The 14,173-nt window shown below is 40.4% G+C and overlaps 1 protein-coding gene across 2 annotated transcripts in view; it reads right to left on the bottom strand.

Annotated features, from left to right (window-relative positions):
• The window catches only part of EEIG2 (EEIG family member 2), an 83,532-nt gene that overhangs the window by 24,014 nt on the left and 45,345 nt on the right, over positions 1-14,173 (bottom strand). Inside the window, exons 3-5 of one of the 2 annotated variants that reach the window (XM_059135802.1) lie at positions 12,845-12,874; positions 7,463-7,579; positions 3,153-3,199 (exon numbers count right to left, since the gene is read on the bottom strand). In XM_059135802.1, coding sequence (XP_058991785.1) covers positions 3,153-3,199; positions 7,463-7,579; positions 12,845-12,874 — 194 coding nt within the window. The remainder of the gene's footprint in view (positions 1-3,152; positions 3,200-7,462; positions 7,580-12,844; positions 12,875-14,173) is intronic. The other variant, XM_059135803.1, reaches the window with a different exon arrangement.

Raw genomic sequence — 14,173 nt, 5'->3', positions numbered from 1 at the left:
GAAGGCAGAGGCTTTAACCCACTGAGCCACCCCGGCGTCCCAAGATCTAACAATTTTAAATATCTATGCCCCCAACGTGGGAGCAGCCAACTATACAAACCAATTAATAACTAAATCAAAGAAACACATCAACAATAATACAGTAATAGTAGGGGACTTTAACACTCCCCTCACTGAAATGGACAGATCATCCAAGCAAAAGATCAGCAAGGAAATAAAGGCCTTAAACGACACACTGGACCAGATGGACATCACAGATATATTCAGAACATTTCATCCCAAAGCAACAGAATACACATTCTTCTCTAGTGCACATGGAACATTCTCCAGAATAGATCACATCCTCGGTCCTAAATCAGGACTCAATCAGTATCAAAAGATTGGGATCATTCCCTGCATATTTTCAGACCACAATGCTCTAAAGCTAGAACTCAACCACAAAAGGAAGTTTGGAAAGAACCCAAATACATGGAGACTAAACAGCATCCTTCTAAAGAATGAATGGGTCAACCGGGAAATTAAAGAAGAATTGAAAAAAATCATGGAAACAAATGATAATGAAAACACAACGGTTCAAAATCTGTGGGACACAACAAAGGCAGTCCTGAGAGGAAAATATATAGCAGTACAAGCCTTTCTCAAGAAACAAGAAAGGTCTCAGGTACACAACATAACCCTACACCTAAAGGAGCTGGAGAAAGAACAAAAAAGAAACCCTAAGCCCAGCAGGAGAAGAGAAATCATAAAGATCAGAGCAGAAATCAATGAAATAGAAACCAAAAAAAACAACAGAACAAATCAACGAAACTAGGAGCTGGTTCTTTGAAAGAATTAATAAAATTGATAAACCCTTGGCCCAACTTATCAAAAAGAAAAGAGAAAGGACCCAAGTAAATAAAATGAATGAAAGAGGAGAGATCACAACTAAAACCAAAGAAATACAAACTATTATAAGAACATACTATGAGCAACTCTACGCCAACAAATTGGACAATCTGGAAGAAATGGATGCATTCCTAGAAATATATAAACTACCACAACTGAACCAGGAAGAAATAGAAAGCCTGAACAGACCCATAACCAGTAAGAAGACTGAAACAGTCATTAAAAATCTCCAAACAAACAAAAGCCCAGGGCCAGACAGCTTCCCAGGGGAATTCTACCAAAAATTTAAAGAAGAACTAATTCCTATTCTCCTGAAACTGTTCCAAAAAATAGAAATGGAAGGAAAACTTCCAAACTCATTTTATGAGGCCAGCATCACCTTGATCCCAAAACCAGACAAGGATCCCATCAAAAAAGAGAGCTATAGACCGATATCCTTGATGAACACAGATGCAAAAATTCTCACCAAAATACTAGCCAATAGGATTCAACAGTACATTAAAAGGATTATTCACCACGACCAAGTGGGATTTATTCCAGGGCTGCAAGGTTGGTTTAACATTCGCAAATCAGTCAATGTGATACAACACATCAATAAAAGAAAGAACAAGAACCATATGATACTCTCAATAGATGCTGAAAAAGCATTTGACAAATTACAGCATCCCTTCCTGATCAAAACTCTTCAAAGTGTAGGGATAGAGGGCACATACCTCAATATCATCAAAGCCATCTATGAAAAACCCACTGCAAATATAATTCTCAATGGAGAAAAACTGAAAGCTTTTCCGCTAAGGTCAGGAACACGACAGGGATGTCCATTATCACCACTGCTATTCAACATAGTACTAGAGGCCCTAGCCTCAGCAATCAGACAACAAAAGGAAATTAAAGGCATCCAAATCGGCAAAGAAGAAGTCAAATTATCACTCTTTGCAGATGATATGATACTATATGTGGAAAACCCAAAAGACTCCACTTCAACTGCCTACTTGAGGTGCCTGGCTGGATGTTAAATAAGGATCTCCAGTGTAACATGTCCAACACCTAAGCTCCCAACCTCCAACCTTGCCTCTCAGAGGCTTTTCATTTCAATAAATGAGTTACTCTGGCCCTAAACCTTGGACTACTGGAACAGCCTCCTACCTCATCTACTGATTTCTGACCTTGCTCCCATCATTGTTCCCACAAATTGTCTATTCTCTACCTAGCAGCCATAAGTCAGATAACTTTAGTCCCCTACTCTAAACCCTCCAGTAGTTTTTTATCTCAGGTTATAAGCAGCCAAGGAGACTCTTTATCATCTGACCCCATTTCTTATCCCCCTTCTCCCCATTCTCTGTTCTAGACATACTGGTCTCCCAGCAGTCTGTTGGACATACCACACACACTTCTCCATGAGGCCTTTGTCCCTGTTTCCTCTACTTCAAATGCTCTTTCCCCAAATATCTGCATGGTGTGCTTCCCCCACCCCCCTTCAGGTCTCTGCTCAAATACCATCTCTTCCAGGGAAGACTTTCTTTTTTGACTACTCTCTCTATAAAACAGCACACTTTCTCCCCACATGCCCTCCTACTCCGCATTATTTTTCTCCAAAGCACTCTTCCCATCTTTGTATTATACATTTATTTCTTAGCTTACTGTTTTCCTCTTAAGAATATATGCTCCAATATATCAGGGACTTTTTTTTTTCCCATTGCTGTTTCTCTTGTGTCTAGAATAGGGCCTAGCACATGGTAAGGCATTTAACAAGTATTTATTGAAGACATGACTAAGTCCATAGAGATCAAATTAAAAAACTTAATTTGGGGCGCCTGGGTGGCTCAGTGGTTAAGCCGCTGCCTTCGGCTCAGGTCATGATCTCAGGGTCCTGGGATCGAGTCCCGCATCGGGCTCTCTGCTCGGCAGGGAGCCTGCTTCCTCCTCTCTCTCTCTGCCTGCCTCTCTACCTACTTGTGATTTCTCTCTGTCAAATAAATAAATAAAATCTTTAAAAAAAAAAAAAAAAAAAAAAAAAAACTTAATTTGTATAGTTTCACCCAAAACTTGAAGATGATGAAAGATCTACAGCCTAAATAAATTTAGAGTGTGAGGAGCTCATTTGATAAAGGGTTAATAGTAATTTCTATGTAGGTCAGGCAGCCTCCTAGGAAAAGAATGGTCCCTTTCTGGGTAAACAATACAATATATGAATGTAAAAATTTAAACAAAAAAAAGTCACTATTATACTTTCAGATAAATAATTCATTTACTGAGAATCAACTTACGTTTTAAAACACGGGTCACCAGACATCAGCTGCATACTGATCAAAACCTGGGTATTAGAAAAAGAAATACGATTACAAAAGTCCCCTTGAGAGAAGAAGCCATGTTATGCTAACCCACACCTCCCCCACAGAACCTAGGCCAGTATTTCCTACTTAGAGATTATTTGATAAAGCAATTGCAGAATTGAGTTACATCCAGCATTAAATTGCTGCTTGTTTATACAGACCATTTTCCAACATTTGAAACCTGGTAATGGCAAAAATTGGTGCTGGAAAGATGGAAAGGGAGAGCAAGTGCCACAATGTGATGCCCCGCAGGGGTGCCCTGGTCGCCCTGGTCTCCTAGATTCCTATGGCGCTTCGGTGTCTCAAATGTTTCCCTCCAACCTGCCATGTTGATGCTTCAAGGGGAGCTTGTGGGGGCTTGTGAGAGAAGAATGCTTCTGGCCTTTGCTCTATCTTTAGAACAGAATTTAGGGGCATCTGGGTTAAGTGGGCTCAGTCAGTTAAGTGTCTGCCTTCAGCTCAGTTCATGATCCCAGACTCCTGAGATCAAGCCCTGCATCAGGCTCCCTGCTCAGCAGGAAGCCTGCTTCTCCCTCTCTATCTCCCACTCCTCCTGCTTGTGTTCCCTCTCTCACTGTGTCTCTCCCTGTCAAATAAATTTAAAAATCTTAAAAAAAAAAAAAAGAACAGAATTTAAAGTTTTGTTAATGCTTTCTGAAATGTTACTTTTCTCTACTTGCTGATGGTCTCTTAAGACTCGGCCGTAGGATCTTGTTTTGTTCTTGCAGGAAAAATAATGGTAATAGCAGGAATAACAACAATGTTAACAGCAATTGTGATTTGAGAATTGTGTGTCAGGCATAAGCTAAGTGTTGTACACTGCATGATTTCATTTACTGTTCAAAACTCCAATGAGAGACTCATACTTTCCTTTTTTTTATTTTTTATTTTTCATACTTTCCCTCTAAGCTCAGAAGACAAAGTGGTATTTTCACTATCAGGTAGCTAATAAAGGGCAGATGTGAAATCTCAAACTAGGACTGCATAATACTGAAAACTCATGGTCTTTATGAAGAAGAGAATATTTATTTATGTGCATATTTTCTACCTAGTGGCTGCCATATATCCTAATAGAACCTCATTTCTTTCTTATTTTTTCACCTCTGTACCTCTACTACTGTTCTTTTTTTTTTTTTTTTTTTTTTAAAAGACTTCACCTATTCGATAGACAGATCACAAGTAGGCAGAGAGGCAGGCAGAGAGAGAGGGGGAAACAGGCTCCCCGCTGAGCAGAGAACCCAATGTGGGGCTCGATCCCAGGACCCCGAGATCATGACCTGAGCCGAAGGCAGCGGCCCAACCCACCGAGCCACCCAGGCGCCCCCCTCTACTACTGTTCTTTTTCTGAGCACTACACTTATTAAATGTGGGACCTGAGCCAGCTGTGTGGGCATCCTTATCCCCTCCACTTTCATAGAACTCCACAGTCTGGTTTCTAACTACGTAAACACAGCACTCTTGAGTATCCTGAATGTCTCAGAAGGGATGGAGATGGCACATGCAGCTTGTAAGACACTGCGTGGGGAAGGAGAACAGAAAGAGTGGGACATGGTTGGAGGAGGTGTTTGTTTTAAATACAGTAGATATGAGAGCTGTTTCTTCATATGTTAATGAGCATAATTCACTGGAGAAAGAGATGGTTAGGAAAAGGGATAGTCCAAGCTGCAAAGCTCTTGATCAGGCAAGCTTTGGACTCTAGCACTTAAGAGGAAGGAGTGACTTTGGACAGAGAGAGGGACATTTCCTTCATTGTCATGGGGGCAGAAGGCATAACAGGGCTAGAAAGACAGGAAGAATTGTAAATTCTGCAACAGGAAGATGAAGGAATTTGAATCTAATGACTTGTTTTCTCCATAAAGGATAAAGTAGGACCACTAGCTGAGAATAAGGGTGGTGTGCAGAGATCTGAGAAGAAAGAAGGTACAAAATAGATTATTTGGTAACTGGGAAAGGACACTTACAAAGGAAAGAGAGTTGCTTGATGGCAGGGAGCAAGACTATAGGAACAGCGGCTGGATGGTTGTGTGATATTCTCCAGTAACATTCAGCAATTAGGATGCAGGCCCAGAGAGGACAGTTGAAGTTGAGTTTAACTGGGGTTGGGGGTTTGCTGGGAGAGAGCAATGAGGGAGATGGGCAAAGGAGTAAGAAGTATTTTTTTTTATTTGAGAGAGAGAGAGCACAAGCAAGGGGAGCAGCAGAGGGAGAGGGAGAAGTAGGTTCCCCACTGAGCAGGGAGCCTGACATGGGGCTTGATCCCAGGAGCCTGGGATCATGACCTGAGCTGAGGGCAGATGGCTTAAGTGACTGAGCCACCCAGGTGCCTCACAAGAAGTGTTTTTAAGCATAAGAGAATCACGGATTCTGGAATCTAAGCTGGATAAAGAGGGAAGTGGAGGGAAGTGGAGGCTGGTAGGCAGTGGGAGAAGAGTAAGGTGAAGGACAGCTAAGTGAGCAGTAGACCAAGAGGACTGGAAATGTAAGGAGACAGAAGTAGCAGAGGGGAATACCAGTGGTGAGGTTTCTAGAGATAAAAAAGTCTAGAGTTTGGCCATGGGGGGAGGAACTGAGAAGAAGAAAAAGAAAAGGATGCTGGAGAAGGGTAGTTTAAGGAACAGAGAGGCCTCTTGTACAAAAAAGATTAGCTTGAGGGAGAGAATGCGTAGAGAAGACAGTCCACAAGGACAGATCACCCACCAGATGGTGAAGCCACCAAAATATGACGACAGAAGGGATGGAAAGAGAATTTGTGAGCCAAGAGCTAAGTCATCAATGAGCAGGAGAGAGAAGTTAACTAGGTGGCCAGGAGATGACAGAGCTCAGGCAGGGAGAGAGTGAGAGTTAAATGGTGTGATTTATAGAAGAGTAAGTTACGTGGTGCCTGGGTGCTCAGTCAGTTGAGTGTCTGACTCTTGGATTTAGCTCAGGTGTTGATCTCAGGATTGTGAGACCGAGCCCCACATCGGGCTCTCCGCTCAGTGTGGGGTCTGCTTGAGAGTCATTCTCTCTCTCTCTCTCTCTCTCTCTGCGCCTACCCCAACTTGCGCATGCACGTTCTTACACTCAAAAAAAAAAAAAAAAAAAAAAAAAACAAGTTCTTTATAGGACCAAGTAGGAGAGATAGTGTGAAAGGATCAATGGGGAGCCAGGAGCTGCCCCTAAGGAATGGGGTTAGGATGGGAGAGTCTGAAATTAGTGACTTATTTCAATTTCCAACGAAGACACTAAAATTCAGAGAAGGATTATAAATATTCTTATACAGCAAATATGAAGAAACTGAATTTAGTGGCTTGTTTTGGGATGAGTCTAAGACTGAACAGTGCAGTCTGTTCCTTCTGAGTCTGGTGCTTAGACAGCATGGTAACATGAAAAGACCACTGATTCTACACAGCAGAAGATACGCATCTGGTCTCTGCTCTGCCACCAATGACTTTAGTGAGACACTTAACCTGAGTTAAGTTATTCTTCATCTGTAATCTACCCTATGCATCACTGTTTATGTCGTATAGGTATATGCAACTGCTCTGAAATTTTTTGTGTATTTACTGAAAATGAAGTTTGAAAAGTGTAGGTGTTGGGAATTCTTTGCTCCACTAACTTCTGACCATCCAGTTTTTATTCTGAATAATTTTCCTTTTTTAATGTTAGATAACTTACCATTATGGGGTAACCTAACTAAAATAGAGCAAAAAGTTTGTCCAGTGAGTCTTACTAGGTACAAGGTGCTTTACAAACATTTTCTCAACTGGTTTCATTTAATACCCTCATCAACTCTCTCAAATGTATGTTTCCTCTGTGGCCACTAGAATAGGAGGCTGCTGATGGTACTTAGAAACAAGAGGGCAGATGCCTAAAGTGAGTTTCACCTGTTACTTTACTAGTTATAGGAAAGCCCAGTGACTTCTCTGCACCCACCACAGATGCTTAGGAAGTGACAAACATTTTTAAGGTCTTCCCTCCTCATGCTCCTTACTCTCTATGAGCCCTTACGCTGTAGCAGTTGTATGTACTACTCCCTGAACGTTCACAGCTCCAGAAATACCTTGGATCATGAAGGTGAACATTTGTTACTTTCGTTGCTTCTATGATTTGGGAAGCTTTTCCCTTAGACGGTGAGTACTTCAGTGGTGTGGTCAGCTTATGATCTCATGCTGATCCCATGGTGCCCTTGACTGTATATTCCTATGCTTATTTAAAGGCAGAGATTCTCATTTGTTGACATGTAAATCTCAAAATGTGCTTACTTTAAGAATGGAATTATCCTGTCTTGTATTTTTGGTATCATAGCCTTCCAGTAAACAGCGACGAGTGGTATTTCCTGATCCAGCAAACTCTGCCAGGTTTAGATCTGCAAAGCCCAGCTATGAAAAGAAAGGGAATTATATTAATAGAATATCTACTAGGCTTCTATCATATTCTCCTTAAAATAAACATTCAACCCATGTTCTAGACAAGTTTTCTCAAAATCAGTCATTTGCAGTTTTGGCAGTATCTGCTTTATTATTTGCTTAATGTGTGTCTTTAGATTGCCTTGCTTCTTTTGTAAAAATGTGTTAAGTATTCTAATCTTGTCTTAGGCAATTTGATCTCAAATCACATATTTGATGTGCTAAATATATTTTTTTCTGTACACATTGAAATACGTAGCTGTTGAAGTAGAAATAATGTTTATCAAACAATTAAAATCATTGCAAGTAGCAGTGGTACTCACCCCACACTGTGGGAAATAGTAGCAGACCAATCATGATCATTTGCATATTCATAAAGAAAACTGATCAGACTTTCTTCTCCCTATTCTGCCTTTGGCTCCATGCCCAGTTAACCACTGGTGACTACAAACAGTTGCAGGTTATTAAATTTGTACTTTCCATGCAAGAAATAGAGTGATTTAAGTTTTCTTCAGTATAAGCCCCTACTCCTTCACCACATTCCACAGCATTTGCTTTGCTGATCAACTTAAGCTAAATCCCTTCTTATGAAACCTTTTCCCCTTCCCCAAAACTGTGCCCTACAACAACCCTCTATGCTGCTCTCCAAACGTTTAGATCAATCCCCTCCCTTGGGGTACCAGGTAGTGGGTATTATAGAGGGCACGGATTGCATGGTGCACTGGGTGTGGTGCAAAAATAATGAATACTGTTATGCTGAAAATAAAAAATAAATTAAAAAAAATCCTCTTCCTTCCTCTCATTACTACTCAGGTTCAATCCCCATTTTCTTTCTTTCTTTCTTTTTTTTTTTTTAAAGACTGTATTTATTTATTTGACAGGCAGAGATCACAAGCAGGCAGAGAGGCAGGCAGAGAGAGGAAGGGAAGCAGGCTCTCCACCAACCAGAGAGCCCGATGTGGGGCTCGATCCTAGGACCCTGGGATCATGACCTGAGCTGAAGGCAGAGGCTTTAACCCACTGAGCCACCCAGGCGCACCTCAATTCCCATTTTCTACAGCTATCAAAGATCACCCACGGTCTGTCCTCTGATGTTGTTCAACCCCTATTTCTTATTTCCAAGTGGTACAAGAAATAGGTCCCATTTTTTAAAAACTAAGTCTGTTCTATTCTATACAACTATGTGCAGTGCATATGGAGTCTTTTATTGAAAAACAAAAAAATGTTTTGAATTTGCAATTAAGCACATATCCCTGAATACCTAATAAAAATTTTAAGCTGCCTGCTTTAAGATTTTAAGATACATATTGGGCACATGAGAAGGCATTCAAGATGAAGATTTTAACTACAGGCTAGAGCATTGTTTTAGTAACTTTTAACTGGTACAAAAAGAATGAAAAATAAGAACTTACAGACCAGTTTAAAGGCCATGATTCCTAAATGCAATAGTAAGTCAGAACACATCAGGCCACAGGTGACATCTAACTAATTTTCACACAGCTCCTCTCACCTTACTGCCTTTTAGGGGTCTAAGAGATCAGCAGAAAAGCCTGGATGTGTCCAAGGTAAAGCCATATACCAATGAACATGTGAAGATTCATGGGGCTATTTGATTACACATCATCTGAAGGCCGTATTTCATATATTACTCTTTCCCTTGAAATCTCCAGCAACTCCTTTCCACTCAAACTCTGTGCTGATGCCTTGCTTCCTAATTCACCCAGAAGCTAAAGGCAATCAAAAGAGCGCTTAACTTCCAGAAGTTCTTATTGCCAACCACATCCCCTCACCTTTCTGCAGCTATACCCATGTGCTGTAGTAACTGACCCAGCTGTGCTCCAACCTGGAGCCAACCACTCTCCTCCTGCCTACTCAAGTGCACTGCTGCAGGAATTCCTCCCTCTCTTCTGTGCTCTCAAGTTTCCCTTCTCTACTGAACCACTCCGTTAGCACACAAGCATGCTGGAGTTTTTACCATCTTAATGAACAAAAGAAAACCTCATCCCCTGTCTCTCTCCAGTCTGTTGGACTATCTTTCTGCTTTCATAAAAAAAAAACAAAAACAAAAACAAACAACTCCTGGAGAGAGTTGTCTACATTGCCTGTCTCCGGTCCCTTCATCCTTGGCCACCACCTTGTCAGCTTCATGTCCCCGCCCTCTTCCTTATTTACTCTCCTGGCCACAATGTCCTTCTTCTTGAAAATGCCTAGACTGCCTCAAGGCCTTTAACACTTACTGTTCTTTTGCCTGACACATCCTTAGATCTTCCTGTAGCTTTCCTCCTCACTCCATTCAGGTCTATGCTCAAATACCACCTAAGGAGCCTTCTTATTGCCCTGACTCCTCCCTCCCTCTCTCCCCTCCCCTGTAGCTATCCACCTTTACCCTTCACCTGTCTTCTTCTTCTCCTTAGTAGCTGTCAGCATATCACATACATACACATTTCATATTTATTTTGTTTACTGTCTGTCCCCTCCAACCTTCCATAAGACTATAAGCTCCACAAAGGCAGGGATTTGGGTCTGTTTTGTGCCGAGAACAGTTTTTCCATATGCTGGCAGTTAATACATATTTGTTGAACAAAAAGCAGACTATTGGCTTAGCACTCACTATTAGAAAGCTGGTATTACTATGTCACCAAGAATAAAAAAAAAAAGAATGTGGTCAGTCACCATTAAGAAAGCATAAAAAATGTGTAGCAATGTGATGTTTTAGGCTGTAGGTTACCAATGAAGACTGTGATGTTTCAAGCTGAAGGTCAATATTTACTTACTGAGCACCTTTTATGTGCCAGGCCCTGTTCTGGACACTGCAAAAACAGTGAGAACAGGACAGGCAAGGACTAGTGAGGCACCAAGGAGTCCATATTTCCTTATGATTTTCTCTTTGGCTTCACTGAAATAACGGTCTCCTTAAAATGGCACATATACTTAGATACTAGTTACTTCTGCGGTAGATATTACTTTATTGGCAAATAATTCTGAGCATCTACATTTTAGGTAACATTAGGCATTGGGAATATATAAATCATTCCTAGTGTCAAAGAGCTCACAGTTAAATGAGGGAAGATAGAAAAAAACACATTTTTTTTTTTTTTTAAGATTTTATTTATTTATTTGACACAGAGATCACAAGTAGGCAGAGAGAGTGGGAGGAAGCAGGCTCCTGGCTGAGCAGAGAGCCCGATGCAGGGCTCGATCCCAGGACCCTGAGAGCATGACCTGAGCCGAAGGCAGAGACTTTAACTCACTGAGCCACCCAGGTGCCCCAGAAAACACATTCTTATGAAAAAAAAAAAAAAAAAAAAAAAGTTTAAGGGCTGGAATGGAAGAAGTTACAAGACAGAAAGGAAAAGAAAATTTCTCAGGGAAAGGATGACTTAATGCTGTATACGTTGACAGGACAAGGGAAGGGGGAAGCATATGCATGGCAGAGGAAATATCAAGTCACAAGGCAAAGAGCATAAAATAGCAGAGTACATTCCAGGAGGTTTCTGAGGGCAGTAAGTCTGAAGCGTAAGAATTAAGTGAGTCTGAGTGTGAGCATGTACAGATGATGTCCGAGATGGTCTAAATGCTAGCTAAAGACTTTCATCTCATTTTCCTTAACAGACAATAGATAGCTGCTGAAGGACTAAAAGTGGGGGAATGATCATGTCTGAATTTCAGAATGATCCTATGGCAATAATATAGAGGACGGATAGAGGGAGACATCAGAGGCAGAGAATAAAAGGTAAGAGGCCAGTGCAGGTTTTAAGTACGAAATAATGAAGGCATAACCTAAGGCACCTGCCTTGTGAATGGAGAGAAGGGATGGTTTTTAAATAAGAAAGGAGAAATCAGGATTTGTCAACTGCAGCAGACGCTGTTTTTTGCCTCCCCACCATCATCCAATGTTCTTATATTCCTTGTTAGCAGAGCCCTGATTTTATTCAAGTGTCCACCCTTAGCTCATCCATGTGCAAAAGGAAAGTAGCCCAACCTTTAGCTCATTGTCAAACTGATGAGTCTAAACTAGTCATGGCAATTCATTCCTACCACCCATGCCTGGTTTAGGAGTGGCCATATCATCAGCTGTGGCCAATGAAAGTTATGGGGAAATCTTCTGAGGGCCAACTAGGAAAAATTTTTTCACTCAGAGATTTTCTCACTCAGCTGGATTTTGTCATATGTGAATGTGTGGACTAAAACTCAAGCCACCTGGTGATCATGAGACGAGCTGGGCAAGGATAAAACCATGACACAGTGAATGGAAGAATGAAAAGAGAAAAGTAACATGGGTTCTTGATGATGTCCTTTAGTGAGTGGATTAACTACTCCTGGAGCAGCTCTAGCTCACATCTGCAGCTCTGTTTCATATCTACTTGCTCTGTGAGATTAAAAACAAAAAACAAAAAACAAAAAACAAAACCCCTCTAGGTGAGGATGGTGATCTGTTACTTGCAGCAAAGAACATCCTAACTGACACTACAACCACATAGTTTTAAGGACTTAAGAGTTGATGGTTAAGCTGCTATCCTGGTGCAGATGACTGAATTGACAGAGATACCATCAGAGATGAAAATAAAAGAGGAGTATGTGTGTTTCTGGCAGTATTACTAATTCCTTCTATTCATCAAAAAGGTGAGCACACAAATCATTAGTAATTCCATATAGCTAGTAGAAGTATAAAGAATTGTAGTGTACTACATACAGACTGCTAAGAGAACACAGAGGAGAGGTCCTGTTCCACTGAGTGGTGAGGGGAGGCAGGATTAGTAACACTTCCCAGGGGAGACAGTATTAACAGATGCTATTACTTAATGGAAACCAGAGATGATCTTCTAGTAGGGAAGCTGAAATGTAAGAATAACATCTTATAACCAGTTTTTAGGAAGAATGTGCCTATAATTTATTGCTGGATCCAACTGTTCAATCTCCAAGTTGCTTTATTTAAAAACAGCCAAATTGGGGTGCCTGGGTGGCTCAGTCTGTTAAGCGTCTGACTCTCGATTTCATCTCAGGTCATGATCTCTCGGTTGTGGGATGGAGCCCTGCTTGGTGGGGAGTCTGCTCTTTCCCCCACTTGCACTCTCTAAAATAAATAAAAATCTTAAAAAATAAATAAATAAATAAACAAACAAATAAAAACAGCCAACCTGAATAGCAATTAGAAGAGCAAACCATTTAATTTTTAAGCTTATAAGTAGCAGTGAGTAATATTACAAGTTCCAAAAGAGTTAAAAAACATCTACTTACCTTTGCATAAGCTTTTCCACCTTTCAATTCCTGTGAAAGATAAAAAACACTATAAGGATATCATATGATTAAAGATTTAAAATTAGGAACAACTGGGTGGCTCAGTTGATTAAGTGTCTGCCTTAGGCTCAGGTCATGATCCCAGGGTCCTAGCGTCAAGTCCCACCCACATCGGGCTCCCTGCTCAGTGGGGAGCCTGCTTCTCCTCCTGCTTGCTGCTTCCCTGTTTGTGCTCTCTCTCTCTCTCTCTGACAAATAAAATGAATAAAATCTTAAAAAAATAAAGATTTAAAATTAAACACAAATAAAATAATCCTGAAGTAGATATTTACATATTTACATGCTTAATAAATATTGACAGTAAATTTCTAATGATCCTAAATTCAACTATTTGGATGGCTACCCTACCCCTATTCCCCAAATTGTCAGAAGTTTAATTGAGAATTTAACTTAAATCTGAAAAAGGGAAATGGTAAGAAGACAAGCTAATTTTTAATCTATTCTGAAGAAGAAATTGCCAAAGAGTACCCTAGATACACTGTAAGAACCCAAATCATCAAAGAAAGGTTAAATTATTTACTTATTAGTAAGCACGTGAATGAAACTGTGGAAAGATTTTATAAAGAGTTGAAACTCCCACCCCACAGACAACTACCGTTACCAACTTTTAGGAACAAACCAAAAGATGCCTTTTACTCAAATGTACCATACTACACACACTGTTATTTTTTTTTTTTCTTTTAAAGATTTTGTTTATTTATTTGACAGAGAAAGAGACAGCAAGAGAGGGAACACAAGCAGGGGGAGTGGGAAAGCAGGCTTCTTTCAGAGCAGAGAGCCAGATGTTGGTGTTCTATTTCAGGACTGTGGGATCATGACCTAAGCTGAAGGCAGACGTTTAACTGATTGAACCACCCAGGTACCCCTACACACACTGTTTTACATCTTACTTTCTTCTACTTATATATGATATTGTCCATGTTAATATAAATATATGTGTGTGTGTGTGTCACACACACACACCATACCCATGTTAGTATAGTAGACTCCCTCTTAACTAATGTGAACAAGACAGGCAAAAGTAAAAAATAATTAAAAAAATGTATAGGCATCTTGACATTTTATTTTATTTGAAACATATAACTATACAATAATTTGCCAAATCTCTGGATTTAGGACACTGCACAGTTGAGAGAATTAAGTATAAAACACTTAGAACAAAGCCCAGCATACAATATATCCTGTATGTGTGTTTGCCATTACAATTAGGGTCAGAATCTCCTCTCCCTACTCACTTTAAAAAAATCAGTTTTAGGTTACAACACAGCG

Source organism: Mustela lutreola, chromosome 10 (assembly GCF_030435805.1).
Source record: "Mustela lutreola isolate mMusLut2 chromosome 10, mMusLut2.pri, whole genome shotgun sequence".
NCBI classification, from domain to species: Eukaryota; Metazoa; Chordata; class Mammalia; order Carnivora; family Mustelidae; genus Mustela; species Mustela lutreola.
The sequence above is the reverse complement of the archived record's forward strand: the minus strand, read 5'-3'. Positions and strand labels throughout refer to the sequence as shown.